This window comes from Drosophila navojoa, chromosome X, assembly GCF_054131105.1.
Source record: "Drosophila navojoa isolate 15081-1374.11 chromosome X, UAZ_NAV_1.0, whole genome shotgun sequence".
In the NCBI taxonomy this organism is placed as follows: domain Eukaryota; kingdom Metazoa; phylum Arthropoda; class Insecta; order Diptera; family Drosophilidae; genus Drosophila; species Drosophila navojoa.
The window spans coordinates 23263211-23282413 of NC_142895.1; the positions used below are offsets into that span (position 1 = coordinate 23263211).

The window sequence follows — 19203 nt, forward strand, 5'->3', positions numbered from 1 at the left end:
GCATTGCTTTCGGCCTCTCATAAAGTTCAAGTGAAGACGAGCGTTAAATAGCCCGTAAACACGATGAGGCACCCCCTCCCAAAAGGCCACCGATTGCTGTGGGGTTTACGGGTCAAGGAATTCTAATGGAGTGAAGCCCCGAAGGGCTTGCCGAAAAACCTAATACGATAAATACACGAAATAAATAGAAACCTGTATCGATCAGATATAAATAATATAAACCTGTATACTGGCATACCAAATCCATTGCATCAATTATTAAATATATTTCATAAATGTCATAGGGTATACGGATCTTACAGACAAGCGACACATGAATGCTACAGAGCCGGGTGTGCCTCCATTGGGAGGCTCGTGCAGGGTATGTTTAATGACTCAATTTATTGAACATTTTCACTTTTTAATTGACGCGGGTTCATTTAACTTACAAACAAAATTCCAATTAATCATTGCCCTCCCAAAAAAAGAAAATAAAAAACAAAAACAAAACAGAACAATTGCGTCTCTATTGCTTTTGTTCACTCTCGATTTGGTAAGAACCCGTTGGACTCGTTCTCGTTTTTATTTACCTTCTCCACACTCATTCTCGCGAGCTTTCGACTCGCATATTATTAACCCATTTACTCATGCGGCTAATCGTGCCCGCCGGCCAGCTTTAAGCCTCTGCAAGCTCAAAGCCAATCGCCTCTTATCAAGTCGGCCGCCTTCTCGCCGATCATGAAAGCAGCCGCATTTGTGTGGGCGGTGGGCGGCAGGGGAATGACACTGGTGTCGACGACGCGCAGCTTGCGCATGCCGTGCACCTTCAGCTCCGGGCTGACCACGGCAGTGGGATCGCTCGCTGGCCCCATGCGGCAGGTGGCCACCTGGTGGTGCAGTGTGTAGGACATGGTGCGGATGGAGCAGCGCCAGTAGTCGTCCGAGCCAAAGAGCTTGTGCTCACAGCCAGGCACGGGGCGATCTAGGAGTCGGGTGCCCAGTGCCTGGAGGGCTGGCATCTGGGTGATGCGGATGGCCTCCTTGATGCCCTCAAGCAGCTGCTCCACATCCTGTTCGACGGTAAAGTACTTTGGGTCGATGCGAGGCCACTCGAGCGGATTGCGAGTGTGCAGCCAGAGGCGGCCCACGGACTGGGGCTTGAATTGCATGACGAGGAAGGTAAAGTGATCCTGATGGTGCCAGGCCAGGTGCCGGTACATCTTTTCGTAGATCTCATTCTTGAAATTGGCGCCGCGCGTTAGCCCAGTGCCATCATCGCTGGCCAAGCTGCCGGCCACCTGGATGAGCTCGATGTCGGGCTGATCGTGTGGTGTTTGCGCCGCCGGCGTCTTGATGAAGGTCAGCGTCTCCACACCCCCAATGCTGGACAGCCGCGTGTCCGCGCGTCCTAGCAGAAAGTCCTTCATTGCGGGCGGCGTCAGACTCGAGGCGAATATCGTCTGGCCCGTGGTGTTGGTCACAAAGGTGGGTCCAAAGTGGCACATGTGATCGTACAGCAGCTTGCCCACTGGCAGAGCCTGCACCACGGGCAGCCCGATAGCCCGCAGATTATCCTCCGGCCCGATCCCCGACAGCATCAGCAGCTGCGGCGAATTGAAGGCCCCCGCCGAGAGGATGACCTCCTTGCGAGCGCGCACTTCGAAGCGACGACGGCCGTGCAGCAGCTCCACGCCGATGGCGGATTTGGTGGACTCGTCAATCAGCACTCGCGTGACCCGAGCCATGGTCAGAATGTGGAGATTCTTGCGCAGTGGTCGCACTGGCTCGATGTAGGCGCTGAAGGCGCTGTGCCGTCGCCCCTTCAGTGTGTTGGCCTGCACATAGGAAACGCCCAGCTGCGACTCCCCGTTGTAGTCGGTGCGTGAGTGGCCCGCCTGCTGGGCGGCACGCACATACGCGTGGGCCAAGCTGCTGCGGAAGCGGACGTCCTCCACGCTGAGGGGCCCGCTGTGATTGTGGTAGGGCGAGTGCTCCAGGCCCTGCAAATGAGCGGACTCGCTGCGCAGGAAGTAGGGAAGCACCTCGTCGTAGCTCCAGCCGTGGTTGCCCCGCTCCGCCCAGGAGTCAAAGTCGCGTCGATTGCCGCGATTGTAGATCATGAAGTTAATGGAGCTGGTGCCGCCCAGACCCTTGCCACGCGGCAGGGCGCACTCGTGGTTGTTCATGCCGCGACAGGCGTGACGCTGCGGCTGCGATTTGTAGTTCCAATTGGAGGCAGTCAGCTGCAGCATGGGCGCCAGCACCGGTATCAGATGCATTAAGTTCTCCACGCCGCCCGCCTCTATCAAGTACACAGTCCAGTTGGGGTTCTCGGAGAGGCGCGCGGCCAGTGTGCAGCCAGCGGCGCCAGCTCCGACCACGATGAAGTCGTAGCTGCCACGAGGCACTGTTGAAGGAGTCGGAAGGAAGGAGTTAGGCGCAACCAAAGATCGGGCGGACAGAGAGAGAGAGAGAGAGAGCACTTACGATCGGTATAGTTGGGCAGGTTGATTATGTTGCCCAGACCCAGTTGACGCAGCTGCTCGACATTGAGTTGCTGTTGCCTCTTTGTAGTGGCTGCCGCGAAGGCCAAGGCCAGAAGCAGAACTTGGCCCAGTGGAATGCTCAGCCTGATCATCATTGTAGAACCGTACTCTCGGTCGATTCGCTGGCGACTGTGCCGGTGAAATTCGGTATCTGGTCCATTTCAATGCTGTCTGCGCACAGTGGGGCAGCTTCTATTGTAGCTGCATGAAAACTTTATTTGCTGATCGACTGAAACCCTTCAAGGCTTTGGGTTCGCAATTTAATTTTGCCATTCTAACTAACTACGTTTACTAAATTTTTTATATGATAGAAATCTTGCTGTCATTTTCATTTCCTGCTTCTCAGTATGCTAAAAGTTGTTATCGTTCGCATTTGCTGTTGTTTTACCTGGTTTTCAGTTCTCTAACATTCTCGTCTACGAATTGCTATCGTTTGCCATATCTTTGGTGGCACTGTGCAGCGTTGGCTTCTTTAGCTTCTGGTACCTCACTCATCTTAACGCATTTTATTACTGTCGACCCATTAGCGTTTGCTGCCTATCTTGCTTGCCCACTCTCTCTATCTCTGTCTCTGTTTCGTGCTGTGACTCTGTAGCTCTGTCTTGGCTTGGCTTTAATGCGTGGCTCATTAGTCGGCTCAGTTGGCATTTTGACGGCTTCATTTTGACCGCTTGCAGAAAACTCACCGGTTGGGCCAAACTTGATGGGGTAACTGTATCGACAGAGCAGCGGAAACTGTTAACACTGGCTAGCTGTCAGCCGGAGTAAAGTTCTTCTGACTTTATAACTCGTCGACTTCTACTTTGAATCGCTGTCACTGTGGCCTACCAGCTAACCCTGTGAGCAACCCCGTCAAATGGTCGCTTATTATTATTATATACCCTGTAATGTTGCGAAGCATTTCAAAGAGGGGTATTCCTGAAATACTGCAATTAGATTAAAAATTATTTATAGAGACGACTATCTAAGTTCTGGAGTTTCGAATAGGGCAAGCAAAATTATGAACTTAAAATTTTTATAACTAAATTTCATTTGATTTATTTACCTTTCTATATATTATATCTGATAAATTATAAATTTTTATCTAGCTATCCTTATTATTTATAAACTTTTTTTTTAATATTTTATATTATTTATATACATTTATAGTCGAGTCTTTATAATTTATAGCCCTCTAAATCGAAAATCGCTATAAATCGAAAAAAAATTCTATTCCCTTTAATATGATTCGATCCCAATAATTCTCTATAATTTAAATTTCTGTGTAAATCCGAAAGAACTAATTCCTTTGTCATTTCGAATTATCGGAACTCGACTGTATTTCAGTTGAAAAAGAGAATATTGCTTAACTTAGGAAACAGCATATCCATACTCGACATTTCTTTTCATTATTATAATTATTATAATAAATTTAAATACACTTAAACTGTAAACTAGCTAAATGAATTTATAAAAATTAATTTCTTTATTTTTAATGTGAATCACCTTTGAGCTCTGTTTATTTCTATTCTATCTTGTATGGCATTCTACTAAAGTCTACTGGGCTTAGTCTCTTCAGCCTTCGTCTCCCATTGTTCGTTTGTTATTGGATACAAGGCCGGTCAACATATGTATCTTAAAAGCTCTATCGGCCACTGACAGTTCGCTTCAGTCCAAACTCTGTGGCGCTAAATAAATTAATATCCAATTTTCACTTCCATTATTAGCCGCAAGATTACCAAATGTAAATTCTGTATATTAGCATATTCGGATTCTCGTTTCATATATTATTATCGTATCTTATGTATTCTCGTAAATAGAATTTTATGCAAATTATCATGTTTCATTTCGCTAAATATGAATCGATAAATCGATTATTATTTTTGTTTGTTAGCCTATTTTGATTTTTATGTTACTAGTTCTGAGAGAATCATTTTTGTAAGGCTTAGATTACAGGCTAACTTCTAGTCAGGTATTCTCAATTCAAGCATTTTTTTACATACAATATTTTATTTGGTCTTTTTTCCCATGACAAAGTTGAAAGAAAACATAATTACGAGCCTCGAACATATCAAGCGCAATCAGGGCAGATTAAGCGGGCTTTCAGCTGACAGCAACCCTCTGTTCGTCCCCTGCCCAGTCTTTGGGCTTTGTTTAGTTGTGCATTGCAGCGGCTGGAAACCACCCCGCAATAGCGATGACATGCCCGGGGCGCAGACATTCGTCCGATCTGTCCGGTATATTGAAAATAAGCATGCAAGTGCCTGCAATCCCCTGGCAACCACTTGCAAATCTGCTTCTCCTTTTTTTTTTGTTGCTTTACTCAGTAAACTCCATGGGGCTGAGTTGCCAGTCAGTCACCTGTGCATCGTGGCCCCGGGCATCGCCCAATCTGAATTCATGAATATTTGATGCTTTGATAATGAAAGTGCCGACTTTTAGGCTGGCTGGAGGCTAGCGGAGGCAGAGATAACCGCATAATCCCCAGCCAAAACTCCAGCGGTGCGAATTGAACGTTGGCTGAGGCTGCGTTTCTCGTATACGGAATATATGTATATATCATTTTGGCAGATAATATACGCTTGAATGGTAAATAAAATATGGGAACTCTTAATGTAAGTGCTTCTAGTTGAGTAATATGAGCTTCTCTTACTACGCATAGTTTTATTGCATACTCTCAGGCGTCATCTAGAAAATGTCTTAAAGTGAGAGCTCCTCAAGTCAACAAGTTTGTGTGCTAATGTCAAAAGTAGTAAGTCGTGAAATACCCTGTTGATAGTTTATTTTCCTCGTAATTATTTACGATATGCAAAGGCATACTAATTTTATTATTAAAATATTCTATAAGCACCTATAAGCTCATATAAATTTTTACTTGTATCATACTTCAGTTTTTTTTTATTTATTTATATATAGAAGAAATTCATACCTTCAGAATTCATGCGGGTAGAATATTTGTTGACCTATAAGTCATTTTGTTGAGAGTGTTTTCCTTATTATTAATTTTTAGTCTTGCATCGGAAGTGTGCAAAATCTCGTAGCTTAAATGTAATAACAAAATATGAAATGGAGCTGCGGGTATCTATGACGTCACTAAACTTTGTTTGCTTCGAGATATTTAAATATAAAGTGAAATAGTACTTTAGTTAGTTTGTGCTAAATCAAGGCAACGATAGAACTCGAAATACCCTAAGGCAGCAATAAACTTGAGCCAATTATATGCGTGTTCGTCAGGAGTCGACTACTAAATACCCTATACGCAGAACCAATAGAATCTTATGTCAAGCCCAAAATAGCTTGCAGCGCGAGAGTGACAACTAAATACATGTCACGTCATACAGGGTATTCAAATGGAGCCCAATTATTTGAATGTCACTCGCATATCGTTTCCGCAACAATAAAAACGAGTAACAGCATTTAATAAATCTGAAAAAAGAGCTTCAACAAAAATCAACAATCAACAAAAAGGCGGCATTTGACTTGCTCGAAGTCGCAGACTTCAGGGCTTTAAATTTGATAATGTTGTTAGCATTTGTTGTTTTTGCTTTTGTTGCTGTCTGCCGATTAGCATGAAAATTGGCAAAAAGGCAACTCAAAAACAATGAGAACGAATAATACATTAATCTGTGGAAGAAACTCACACAAAACGAAAATAAATGTTGGGTTTTCAATGCAAATGAAGCTAGAGAAGCAGATGAATACGCTGACTCTGAGTGAGTATGGGTAAATGCGATGAAAGAATGGAAGATATGAGAAAATAGATGTTTGTGGGGTTTACATAAATGTGTTTGCTTGAGTAAATAAAGATACAGAAAGAGTTATAAGCTTAAATTGAGATATAAGTGCAGGTGCAGATACAGATACAGTTACAGATACAGATACAGATACAGATACAGATACAGATACAGATACAGATACAGATACAGATACAGATACAGATACAGATACAGATACAGATACAGATACAGATACAGATACAGATACAGATACAGATACAGATACAGATACAGATACAGATACAGATACAGATACAGATACAGATACAGATACAGATACAGATACAGATACAGATACAGATACAGATACAGATACAGATACAGATACAGATACAGATACAGATACAGATACAGATACAGATACAGATACAGATACAGATACAGATACAGATACAGATACAGATACAGATACAAATACAGATACAGATACAAATACAGATACAGATACAAATACAGATACAAATACAGATACAGATACAGATACAGATACAGATACAGATACAGATACAGATACAGATACAGATACAGATACAGATACAGATACAGATACAGATACAGATACAGATACAGATACAGATACAGATACAGATTCGGGTAGTTAGTTATGGTTAGTGATATTTCTCTATCTATATATTATATATTCATTAAAATTATTTATATTTATGAGCTACAAAACTCCAGCTTAAGCGGAGTAGTAATGAAATGGAAATGAAATGCCAATGTCAATGTCAATGCCAATGTCAAAGTCAAAACCAGTACCGGCTTGTTCCCAAGCCCCACAGTCGAAATGTTTATCATTGTTAAAAAATCTTCGCTGGAAAGTGAAGAGGAGCAAGCAATATAAAAACCAGTAAATCATTTTAAATGTCTCTTAGAATATTTATTGTTTGCTTAGTGAGTAACTTAAATTAAAATCAGTTCATTATGGAGGTAAAGAAATTGACAAGAAGATCTAAATAGCGACCCGTTCTGTGTATCCAGATTAGACTACAGCTGAAGGCACTTTCAGCTAGGAGTTGTAGAACGCTGCTTAAATCAGAAGTAAGCGTAAACCTAAGCTGACGCTAGGCCTCGCACTTATTTGATATAGCCATAGTCCTGCTTGATCATATCGGCAGCCTTCTCAGCGATCATAAAGACCGGTCCATTGGGATGTCCAGACATGATCTCGGGCATGATGCTGGCGTCTGCAACACGCAAATTGCGTATGCCATGAACGCGCAGGCGCGCATCCACAACGGCCGCCCGATCTGACTTGGGCCCCATCTTGGCGGTGCCGGAATAGTGATAAATGGTGAAAGTGAAGTGCCGCACATAGCAGGTCCAGTAGGCCCAGCTCTTGTAGGGATACTGCTTGCATGTGGGAATCTTACGCTCCCACAGCTTGGCGTTAATGGCCTTCATGCCTTGCTGGTCCATCAGGCTAATGGCCTTAAGGAGGCCACGCACCGAAATGTCGACGTCATAGGGATGGGCAAAGTAGTTGGCATGAATCAGCGGATACTTAAATGGATCGCTGCTCTTAAGCATTATGCGACCGCGACTCTTCGGTCTCAGAATCATGGGGAAGATCATGAATGCGTTCAGCGACTTGTCCTCAATTTCGGCGAACAGCGCATCGTAAATGGATTTCTTCAGGCCAAAGGCACGTGATATGGCTGGATTGGAGGACATGGAGCCGCCCACCATAAACAGTTCAATATCTGGCCAGCCATCCTCGTCGCTCTCATGATCCAGATCCCAGAAGGCAATAGCTTCACAGCCACCGGGCGAACCGTACGGTCCCTCTCTACGGTTGAAGCGAGTCAGCCATGTGGGATCGGCAAAGTCCTCGAATTTCAGCGATGTTACGTTCGTTGTGAAGGTAACCGCCGGTGCCGTATGATCTTGAAGATTGTAGCCCACAGCCAGATCCGCAATGGGCTTGATGCCCACCTCGCGCAGGTGCTTGGCGGGCCCCACACCCGAGAGCATCAGCAGCTGGGGCGTATTGATGGCGCCCGCCGAGACAATCACCTCCTTGCGGGCCAACACCTTCTGCATGCGTCCATCGGTCTGCACCATGATGCCATATGCGGTCTTTGTCTGCGGATCGATGAGCACCTTGGTCACCAGCGCGTTCTTCTTCACATGCAGATTGGGGCGTTTGCCCTTGATGGGGTAAAGGTACGAACGATTGGAGCTCCAGCGCGTAGAGTTGCGTGTGGTCGTGTGCAGGAAGGCGACACCGTTCTGAATACGTCCATTGTAGTCGCGGTATTTCAAGCCATCCTGCTGCGCCGCCTCAACAAAGGCCTTGGAAATCTGGGAGCGCCAGTTCACATAGCTAATTTTCACTGGGCCATCGCGTCCGACAAATTCCTCCTCGGCATCGGGTACGCTGCTGCCCTCGTATTTCTTGAAGTACGGCAGCACATCCTTCCAGCCCCAGCCAGGATTGCCCAGTTCCTCCCAGCGATCGTAGTCCCGGCGATTGCCCCTCGTATACATCATGTAATTCAGAACGGAGCTGCCGCCCATGACTTTGCCACGCGGCCAGTTGCAGCGATTGTTGTTCATCGCCAGGCAGGCGTGATCCGATGGCTGCGTGCGATACTTCCAGTTCATTTCGCCCAGCTGCAGAAAGTGAGCCACAATCGGCACGTCCATGACCAGGCGCTCCGGTCCGCCCGCCTCCAGCAGCAGCACGTTCCACTTGGGATTCTCGGAGAGGCGTGCGGCCAGTGCACAGCCGGCGGTGCCAGCGCCGACGACTATAAAGTCATATTCGGCGCCCATTTGTATGGTGTTGTCATAGTTCTCCAGGTTGACTTCCGTTTGGCCGCGTCGCAGAAAGTTCAGAGTCTCCAATATCACATTTTCGCTCTGGGCAGCAGCCAGAGCCAGGCCAGCCAGCAGCCACAGCAGTACTTGGCAATGATTCATTTTGGCCATGTTCTTAGTTAGCACTTCACTTGCACTTTTCAATAAGTTTGTACGAATAAAAAATTGTAAAAAAAATGTAAATGAGAACAGAGTTAGCTTGGTTCTTGATTGGTTCTAAGACGTTTGCGTGTTCGCCTTCAGAGTGCGGACTGTGCGCGCATGCGTGGCCCGTGCCGTTAGTTCGTCTTGCCCAATCGGACGCTTAACTGGTAATGCTGACAATCGCTCTGGCCAAGTTCAATTTAATATTAAATATAAGCGCTGCCGTTGCGGCCGAATCGTGTTTGCGAATCTTTTTCGGCAGCGGCTGCACGATCGGCTCCGCGCTCGTTGTTTTAACGTCAACAATAACTGCCAAGAATCTTCAGAGTAGAAACTAGCAGCAGCATAGCCGCAGCAGCAGCAGCAACAGCGGCAGTAGCCGCAGCAGCCTCAGCAACAGCAGCAGCAGCAGCAGCAGCATAGCCGCAGCATTGCCATGACTGTCGACACGTTCACAAAAATCAAATTGAAAGCCAGATTTGAGCGAGCGAACTGACATTGACTTGAGCTGATCGTTCACATGATCACACAGCATCGGCTCCGACCATTGACCAAATTGCGGAAGCTGCGAAACGCTCTGCACTTTGCAGGCGACCAAAGGGCAATCTAGGGCCCAAACGATCAACGATAGTCTCGCTCAAAGATCGATATTCTGTTGCGCGGACGACCAATGCGGAAGGGCGTCAAGCATGCGTTCAATTCATTTTTATTACCAATAATATGTCAACCCACCGAACAGCAACACATAAATCTGTACGGCCAATCAAGACAAGACAAGATCACCTATATGATATGATATTTTATCAGAATTGATTTTTTGCTTTCGATCAATTGATTTTTGTTCATCATGCCCTTTATTGAGCAGTAGAGCGATCGACGAGGCTATCTCATATCTGCTTTACGATGCTTTACGCTTTATGCTTGAAGCAATTTTGCTGCTCATTTCTCAGTTTATCAACTTTCAATGAGTAAACACTGCACACAGAAAAACATTTATATGACTTTAAATATTTCGTAGTTTAATTATTAGTTAACCCTTATAAGTGTAACAACTTTTTAATTTGACAATCTTTGTCGAATATCACAAATTTCCCCAAGACTAGGCCTAATTTCCTGTATGATTTGTCTCTTGGACAAGCACTGCGAGCAAGACTTTGGTATATATTTAGTTGCTAGGTGTAGTTGTGATCCTCTTTGATCATGTCGGCGGCTTTCTCGGCTATTAAAAAGACTGGCCCATTGGGATGACCTGCAACTAGATAGGGCATTATGCTGGCATCCACCACACGCAGATTGCTGATGCCATGGACGCGCAGGCGGGCGTCCACCACGGCGCTGGGATCGCTGCGCGGTCCCATCTTGGCCGTGCCAGAATAGTGGTAGATCGTGAAGGTGAAATGGCGCGCATAGCACGTCCAGTAGGCATCGGTCTGGTGGCCGTGGTGGCGGCAGGCGGGCACCTTCGTCTCCAGCACTCGGGCGTTGATCGCCCGAAATGCTGGCTGATCCATTAGGCTGATCGCCTGCCGTATGCCTTGAACTGATATGTTGAGATCATAAGGATGTGCAAAGTAGTTGGCATCGATCAGTGGATGCTGCAGCGGATTGCGACTCTTGAGCCTAATGCGGCCGCGACTCTTGGCTCGCAGCAGCATTGGAAAGATCATGAAGGCATCGGCATTGGTGCGCTCCATTTCGCCAAAGACAGCTTCATAGACGTCCGCCCGGATGCCGAAGACCCGTCGCAATGCCGGATTCCAATGTATGCCGCTGCCCGTAACGAAGAGTTCCATGTCCGCCCAGTCTTTGGTATCGTCTTTGACATCCAGGGCATAAAAAGAGATAGCTTCCACTCCGCCAGGACTTCGCAGCGGACCGTCACCACGCAGAAAGCTGCCTATCGTGTCGGTGTTTAGCACTTTGTCCAACTTCAGCGAGCTGACATTGCACCGAAAGGTAACCGCCGGCGCCGTATGATCTTGAAGATTGTAGCCCACAGCCAGATCCGCAATGGGCTTGATGCCCACCTCGCGCAGGTGCTTGGCGGGCCCCACACCCGAGAGCATCAGCAGCTGGGGCGTATTGATGGCGCCCGCCGAGACAATCACCTCCTTGCGTGCCAACACCTTCTGCATGCGTCCATCGGTCTGCACCATGATGCCATATGCGGTCTTTGTCTGCGGATCGATGAGCACCTTGGTCACCAGCGCGTTTTTCTTAATGTGCAGGTTCCGTCGCTTGCCCTTGAGCGGATAGAGATAGGCTCGATTTGAACTCCAGCGCGTGCCGTTGCCAATGTTGGCCTGCAAATAGGAGACGCCAAGCTGATCCTGCCCATTGTAGTCGCGGCGCGTCTGGCCCGCCTGCTGCGAGGCCTCCACAAAGGCCGCGGCAATTGGTGTGTGATAGTCGGAGTAGCTGATCTTGACGGGTCCGTTTCGGCCATGCCGCGCCTGGCCCGAGTCCGCATCGGGTATGAGCGAGCCCTCGTATTTGCGAAAGTATGGCAGTAGCTCGTCGTAGCCCCAGCCGGGATTACCCAGTGCCTTCCAACGATCGTAGTCCCGGCGATTGCCCCTCGTATACATCATATAATTCAACACGGAGCTGCCGCCCATGACTTTGCCACGCGGCCAGTTGCAGCGATTGTTGTTCATCGCCAGGCAGTAGCTGTTGGAGGGCTGCGTGCGATACTTCCAGTTCATCTCGCCCAGCTGCAAATAGTGCGCCAAAATGGGCATGTCCATGATGTAGCTCTCCGGTCCGCCCGCTTCCAGGAGCAGGACTTGCCAGTCGGGATTCTCGGAGAGGCGTGCGGCCAGCGCACAGCCGGCGGTGCCAGCGCCCACGACTATGAAATCGTACTCCCGGAGCAGCTGATCGCGGTGATCAAAAGCCTCGAGATCCATTTGTCTTTGGCCACGCCTTAGCAGCTCAAGGCCATCCTGCAGGACATTGTCCAAGTAGCTTTGGGCAGACGTTGTGGCCAGGTACAGTAAACAGAGCAGGCGGGACTGCATAATCAACCGGAGAGTCGCGCTGACAGCGAGCAACTGAATCGACAATAGAATCCATTAGAAGAAAGGAAATTTCATACTTAATACTTGGTAATCACATACATACGCGAGCGCATGTTTTAATTGCATCGAGACGTTGACTTCGGGTTGAGAAAAGGTTAGAGTCGCACGCTGCGCGGGGCTAAAAAGCTAAGTACGCAGTTTCATAGAGATGGTACGCCAAGAGACAGTCTAGAGCATGATCTATACTGTTACTACACTGAGGACTGGGTGCATACGACATACGGCAATAAGGGATAGGGCTTAAATTTGAAATTGAAATATCAAGAGTTGGCTTAAAGAATACAATTCAATTTATACTCATAATAGCATGATTGAATGACCAATCAAGATCATAAAATTTGATCATTTATTTCAACAGTATTTAAATCATGAGAATTAATCACAATGGAGTGGTTGGTTTCACATGATTTGAGGCTGATCCAATTATCGACATCAGCGAGAAAAAAAACACAGAAATAAAGGTCGTGCTTAGTGAATGGAATAAGATTGGTGAAGAGATATTAAGAAATGTCATTCAACGAAATCTAGTTTCGATGATATCTTATAATTTTGAGCGATTAATGATATTGAACTTATATCCGACACAAGAACCCGAAATCTGGCACACTTTAAGTGTCGAGAAACCCATAAAAACAAGTTATGTGAGCTAGCCAGAAATGGCTGTATATAGAATACATTGTTATTGGTAGGGACTAGGGACTTTTAGGGGTATATGCGGCTTAATGGCTCGCCTCAGCAATTTCCGGCACGTCATTAAACATTATGTGGTATTAATAGATCTCCCAGCAAATTCTGAGTGCCTGGCTAGTCGATTGCAAGTGATCGTGGCTTATGTCTCGACGTATCTGCAATCAGTCGCATGAATCGACATTTTTTAAGGGCCCCCAATGCAGCCCATTGAGCCTCCACAGACCTCGCTGGGTTGTTTTGTAAATTTGTATAATTATTTCCGTTTGCATGTGAATTATTGTTAAATCGAGAAGAGAATGGCTTAGAATTAAGAGCCAACAGCAATGCCGACTTATTGTTATCGCCCGAAGTCGTAACATTGAAACGTAGAGCTCGACTTGGTCTCCCTAGGCAACGCAATGTGGCATACTGTAAAGATGTAATTGCATCGCTCCATTTTACGTACTTTGTGGAAAATTCAAGACAGAGTGACCAGCAACTGGAAAGCTATAGGCCTAATTAATACTCTTGCTGTAAGTTTACTTCAATTTCCAACACGTGTCTATAGTTTTTTAACGGTTTTGTGAAGCACCAGGTACTGGTAGTAATCTCTTACATTGTTATCGATTGGGTAATTGATTTTTATTCAAGCGATAATAATTACTTCTAATGATTAAATAAGTATAGATTGCAATTCTTATTATCAAATAGTTTTGTCGCACTAAACAAGCCAATCGGAAATGCTAAGATATTGAGCTAATCCAATATAGGAGAGCAATCGAATCAACATTTAAATTTGTCATAAAGTAAAGCAGAAATACCGATTCTATGCTAGACCTGAAATACAAGAAATTTGATAGCAATAGTCTGCTTCGAATTTCGTGTGACAGTGCCATCAAAGCAGATGGTACGATCCAAGAACCAGATTGACTTGAATTTACTTGTTTATCTCTTATTTATTTTTGTTTTTTTCTAATTTAGTTTTATTATATTATGTAATATTCTTCACAAGTTCTTGGCAGAGCCACTAGGCGGGCTGGCGACCAAGGTCTGAGGCTTTGACAATCGATGACATTCAAGCAGCGGCATTCGAGTCAAGGTAGCGTCGCTGCCAATTGGTGCGCCATGTTGCAATTATATAAGTTGGCAACGCGGCGCGGCGCGTCTAACGGCAATCAATGTTTTCAGAATACAATCGTGGTAGTTAGTTAGTCTTAACTGCATATGCTTGCTGTTGTAGTTGTTGCTTTTTGGCGAGCTATCGAGAAGTTGTCTTTGACCCACTTATCGGTCGACGTAACTGCAACCAAATGCGCATTTTTGGCGCATTTTATTCGTTTTGGGGGACATGACTCTGAAAAATACTAAAGGGGCGTGGATAGAATATATGCTTATGACATCAAGCGGGCGGAAAAGGTATCCAATGCTGGCGAAACTTTCGTATAGTACATCCATCGACTCGCTAGACTTGTCTAGTAAGAATGACTAAACGGTTTTTTCCTTCTGGGGGTTTCTCTCATCATATGCCAAGCATAAATTATGCGATCAGACAATATTCTGAATTCGACTGGGTGTGCGACGAGTTTCGAACTGGTTTCTAGCTGCTCTTTTAGATGGGCCATAAATTATAGACTAAACACTATTGTGACTGAGACGGGCTAGAGTCTCTAGGACTATGAAATTTAAATGCATCATCGTGTAGTCTTCTTTGTTGCGGTAATTATTAAGTTTCCGCAAATCCAAAAGAAAGGTATTTGGGGTTGGGTTAGTTAGAGTTTCGTGCCTTAAACCAGTTCGGATAAAAAAAATTTTGTTTTCAATTATCTACATAAAAGAATCAATCAAGCAATCGAGTATCGATTAGCACGTGCCACAAATTGGATTACAGATGACTGTCTATTTATCTCTCTCTCTTTCTCTAAATGAACCTGCCATGAATTGAAATTATTTTATGCTAATGATACAGTCTAATTGTTGTGTAATGCGAGCATATTTGTCATTCTAAGCTGATAAAATGCCAATTTAATTACAAGTCACATATCGCGTGGCGGTCAAAAGTTAAGGAGTGTATTTTAAAATAGTTTTTCTAGCAGACATTTGCATTAATTTGCTACACTTATGGCGGCGACAGACTTTCGTAAATATTAATTTTACAAATAGCCGAAGATGAGGAAGAAGCAGAAGCAGAAGCAGCTGTGGCCCCTCCTCTACGTTAAATGACTTGACACAAAATATCCATAAATATAACCAAATATATTTGTAGTCTTTGTTTTGGGCTTTTGGCTTTTGGCAACGAGTCGATAGACACACAAAAAACTTCTTTGAAAAAAATCTCTCAAGGTTGGCTAGAAAAACCCCGCAGAGAAACAACAAAAATTAATTGAAAGTTGAGCTGATTGCAAGAGAGAACGTTAGAATTGGTGGCAAGCGCAATGGAACCAGTTATAAAGTACTATACTGTAGCTACTGATGGCTACAATGTGCAACTAATAGACATTAATGGCGAAGATTTTAATGGGTTTACATCTAAGGTGATTTGCCTAGCGACAAATGAGTTTTAAATAGCTTTTTGCTGCTTTCGTGTAATAAATTGCTTCACTAATTGATGAATTACATTGGGTAGTTAATGCTTTAAGATAAGCAGCGAATATTTCATATAAAATTCTTATAGTATAGGCAAATTCGTTCCTCGGATGTATTGTATATATACATATATATATTATATCTACATATGTCAAGGGCTGTACGGTACGGTGTCTCAATAATAATCTCTTAACACTCGATCGTGTGTCTGTCTGTCTACATGTAGCTATACTCGATTCCATGTTCATTCTTGAGCACTGGTGTGGTATTCCCTCTAGTCTTATGCGAAAGCTACCCACTAGAAGAAGTGGGCGTAGTACAATGGGCAGATTGAGCTGCTGAAGGATACTATATAACATATATATACTACTACAATATACTATTAAATATATTAGTTGTGTACTATATATTCTAAGAGATACTATATATTATATCTATCTATATCGTGTAGAACACATATGGCTCCAGTGGGATCCAGTTGGAAGTAGAAAGATGAGCTAGCTAAAATACGATACGATATACGTCTATGGTGTTCCTTAGGTTAGGTCATAAAATAACCTATATAGATGACTGATGAGAGGGAAAATAAGAGTGTAAAATTTAAGTAGTTACAGTTTGGAGAAGTAGGCAAAGGAGAAGTACCGCTACTTCAATTTGAATAGATTTAGGAAGTAGGCATACAAGATAACATTCGACTAGGCATGTTTTAGTAAGCCGGTACTTGGCTCTCTGATTTTTTTTTTCATCCTCTAAATTTTAAGGACAGTTGAACTGTGCAGATAAAATCAAAGCAATTGCGCGTTGCACTGAGCGCATTTCACACAAATTACGCAAAGTCAGCAATATGTCTAACTCCAGTGGACTGCAGCTCAAGCAGCTGGAGCAACAGCTGAGCCCAAAGTGCCGCAGCGACGAGGATGCCTCCGGCATGCCAGAGGAAGTGGAATTGGCTCTGCATGCAAAGCCCGGACTATCGAGGACTGCCTCCGCTGATGATTTGACACCGAAGAGCCCGCTAGCGCCGATTGTAGTCGCTGGCATAGCCGAGCAGCCAATTGGCATAGCTTATATTGAGGACCTGCCGGGCTCCAGCTGGGAGCGCGTGATGAGAGCCGTGTCACGCTGTCTTATGTACTGCATTGATCGCGTTGCGGCTGGCTTTGGGCTGAGCCGCCAGCAGACGACCTGGTACAAACACTGCTGGGACAGTCCCCCTCCCCAACCGCGTGGCATCAGTTTTCTGGGCGCCACTGAGATGTTCGTTGTTCCGGCAACGCTGACGGAGGAGTTAGCTGACAATAACAACATTTGATTGTACATCATTATATTTTTAGCTTTTTTTTCGCGAAGTATTAAAAATTTTTCAGAGCTTTTTGGCGGCTTGTTGAATAATAATGTTGTTTAATTGCGGATGGCATTAAGATCAACTTTATAAATTAGTTTATATTACTGTAGAGAATTTGATATTATATATTTATATGGCTTATTATTATACCGAGCAATTGTTAAGTGAGAATATCATGCTTGCATTCCTCTCTAACTTAGTTAAATTTTTAAATAAATTTGATCATCCATCAAGGATATTTATAGCCAGCCACGAGATAAAATGAGTATATTGAGTTAGTCCAATATGCCGACTAGGCGCTTGGCATAGCAAAAATACTGTAATTTTTGAAGGCTTGAAGTTTAAGCTGTAACATATTACAGTAGTATTATTCTTAAAGCCCTTTAAGGATTGGCTAAATCTATATATTCAAATTTTATAAGAAAAAGGTATATGCACGATATGGAGCTAAGAATTTGTAATGAAACAGCTAAAAAACTGCAGATTTTTTTTTTAAACCATAAATGAGTATTATGCAATTGCTAGAGCCGAACCGCATCGTTTTTATCTGATTAATACTCAAAATGACAAGAAAAACAGCTTAAAGTTCATCTCTTTTCTCTATGCATAATGCTCATACATTATGTGTAAAATCTTGATCGCAGCAACTGTTTTGACAGCTGTCTACGCCCGTTTTGTGTACTTCCTTCTTGTCGTTTCGCTCTGCTAGAGTTTGAACTCTGTCCGTCTAGAGACACTTGGAAATAATTGCGAACATGTATCTAATTGATTGGAGGGATCAGTTAGCTGGGACTTGACGTCACTTCCACTTTGCTGAACACAAAAATCATATATCAAATAATTGCACACTTTAAAGTGCTTAGGAGGTGAGCACAAACAAAATAGCTACCAAAATAATTGAGGGCCCAAGTCGATTGAATGGAAGCGGGCGGACTGACAATCGGCGAGGATTGTCGGAGTTGCGATCTGACTCAGAGCAAGCCATTGTCTACATGCTTAGCAATTGTGTGTTATGTGGTCAAATAACAATCAAATTAAATATCGATATAAAATATATCGAAGTCGAATGCTTGATACCTTAAAGAAGAATGAGAGATCGGGCTGGCAGGGAGATCATCAGTGAAGAAGCTATAAGAAAGAAAGTTCATCCAATACTTAGTGCCGTAAGGAAAATAAAGAATTTAGGATCATTGCCAAAGAGCTCATATGCTGATAGCTCATATGATCCGATTTGCGAGAGTATATATAGAGCAAAAATATAACTCCCACTCATTATCGCATCGATTATCTCCCAGAAACAAGACCGCACTGATACCAATTATAAAACTTAAGAAAAATATCTCTTATAACAATATCATAATACCCCTCTGGTAAGAGTATAAAATTGAGTTCAAATTTAAATCGAAATGTTATTCAACCGAAAAGGTTAGGCTAGTGAACCGAAAGTGCTGCGTCACGGCTCTCATCGGACGTACAATCGATAAGACGATTGTCCGATTTGCTATGCCGCGTTGCGATTTCCATACATTAAATTGATTAATGAGCAATCGAACAATTACAAATTATTAATAGACACATTAGATGATGAAAAGGCGACAAAACAAAGCAAACGCAATGGAATCGAATGTGCTCAACTAGCAGATACCCAGAAAAGATTTTCATTTACATTCATTCAATTAAGATTCATTAATATGATTTTTACAAACGCGCATATTTTAAACGTCTTTAGATAATAAGGCTTGTAAATACTTTTATAGGCTCTTAGATATTTTAGTTTTCCTCTCTTATTGGTCTGCCTTGAAACAATTTACCTGTTTTACACACTTTTTTATCAGTGTGTTATTCTAACTGCCGGCCCAGTGCCCTACTTTCGGACCTAAGCAACACCCAGATGATCTAATAAAGTCAGGGCCGTCTCTTAATGTTCTAACAAACCAGTTCCACAGACCGACCCAGTTACGATAATGATGCTGCCGATTATGCGTAAGCTAAGTGTAATCTGTAAGATGTGACGATTATAGATACTTCGGTACAGGGTCAGAAACTCAAGAGGCGACTGGTTGAGTGTTCTACACATAAATAAGCAAAAAATATTTCCGTCTCCGATACACAACCATTAATTAGAATTTCAATGAGACGTTGTAATTTTCGAAACTAATTTGATAATTAATACTAAACGATATCTCTCTCTCTCTCTCTCTCTCTCTATCTTTTGCAGGTAAGCTCCAGCAACAGAGTTAACTTCGTGCGTGGTAAAAACTTCTTAGCCCTGAGATTCT

General features: G+C 43.9%; 5 protein-coding genes across 9 annotated transcripts in view; 2 read left to right on the forward strand and 3 right to left on the reverse strand.

Annotated features, from left to right (window-relative positions):
- Flo2 (flotillin-2) overlaps window positions 1-19203 on the forward strand; it is a 125143-nt gene that overhangs the window by 5920 nt on the left and 100020 nt on the right. The gene's annotated exons all lie outside the window — the stretch shown is intronic.
- On the reverse strand, window positions 513-2787 carry LOC115564395 (glucose dehydrogenase [FAD, quinone]). Its single transcript, XM_030388662.2, has 2 exons — window positions 2467-2787; window positions 513-2386 (listed from the first exon to the last, which is right to left on the reverse strand). Exons 1-2 carry the CDS (start codon window positions 2618-2620, stop codon window positions 672-674), a joined length of 1869 nt encoding a protein of 622 aa, XP_030244522.2. The 5' UTR covers window positions 2621-2787; the 3' UTR covers window positions 513-671.
- On the reverse strand, window positions 7136-9453 carry LOC108656511 (glucose dehydrogenase [FAD, quinone]). The gene has a single exon (XM_089264289.1). The coding sequence runs from the start codon at window positions 9212-9214 to the stop codon at window positions 7358-7360; it is 1857 nt and encodes a 618-aa protein (XP_089120415.1). The 5' UTR covers window positions 9215-9453; the 3' UTR covers window positions 7136-7357.
- Window positions 10291-12307, reverse strand: LOC108656500 (glucose dehydrogenase [FAD, quinone]). The gene has a single exon (XM_030388660.2). It carries the CDS (start codon window positions 12265-12267, stop codon window positions 10420-10422), a length of 1848 nt encoding a protein of 615 aa, XP_030244520.2. The 5' UTR covers window positions 12268-12307; the 3' UTR covers window positions 10291-10419.
- LOC149090721 (uncharacterized) lies at window positions 16236-16942 on the forward strand. Its single transcript, XM_089265010.1, has one exon. The coding sequence runs from the start codon at window positions 16424-16426 to the stop codon at window positions 16889-16891; it is 468 nt and encodes a 155-aa protein (XP_089121136.1). The 5' UTR covers window positions 16236-16423; the 3' UTR covers window positions 16892-16942.

Coding starts and splice junctions, on each gene's coding strand:
- LOC115564395 (XM_030388662.2), bottom strand. CDS start 2,620: ATGATGATCAGGCTGAGCATTCCACTGGGCCAAGTTCTGCTTCTGGCC. Junction 2,387..2,466: donor CCTGCCCAACTATACCGATC/GTAAGTGCTCTC, acceptor CTCCTTCAACAG/TGCCTCGTGGCAGCTACGAC.
- LOC149090721 (XM_089265010.1), top strand. CDS start 16,424: ATGTCTAACTCCAGTGGACTGCAGCTCAAGCAGCTGGAGCAACAGCTG.
- LOC108656500 (XM_030388660.2), bottom strand. CDS start 12,267: ATGCAGTCCCGCCTGCTCTGTTTACTGTACCTGGCCACAACGTCTGCC.
- LOC108656511 (XM_089264289.1), bottom strand. CDS start 9,214: ATGGCCAAAATGAATCATTGCCAAGTACTGCTGTGGCTGCTGGCTGGC.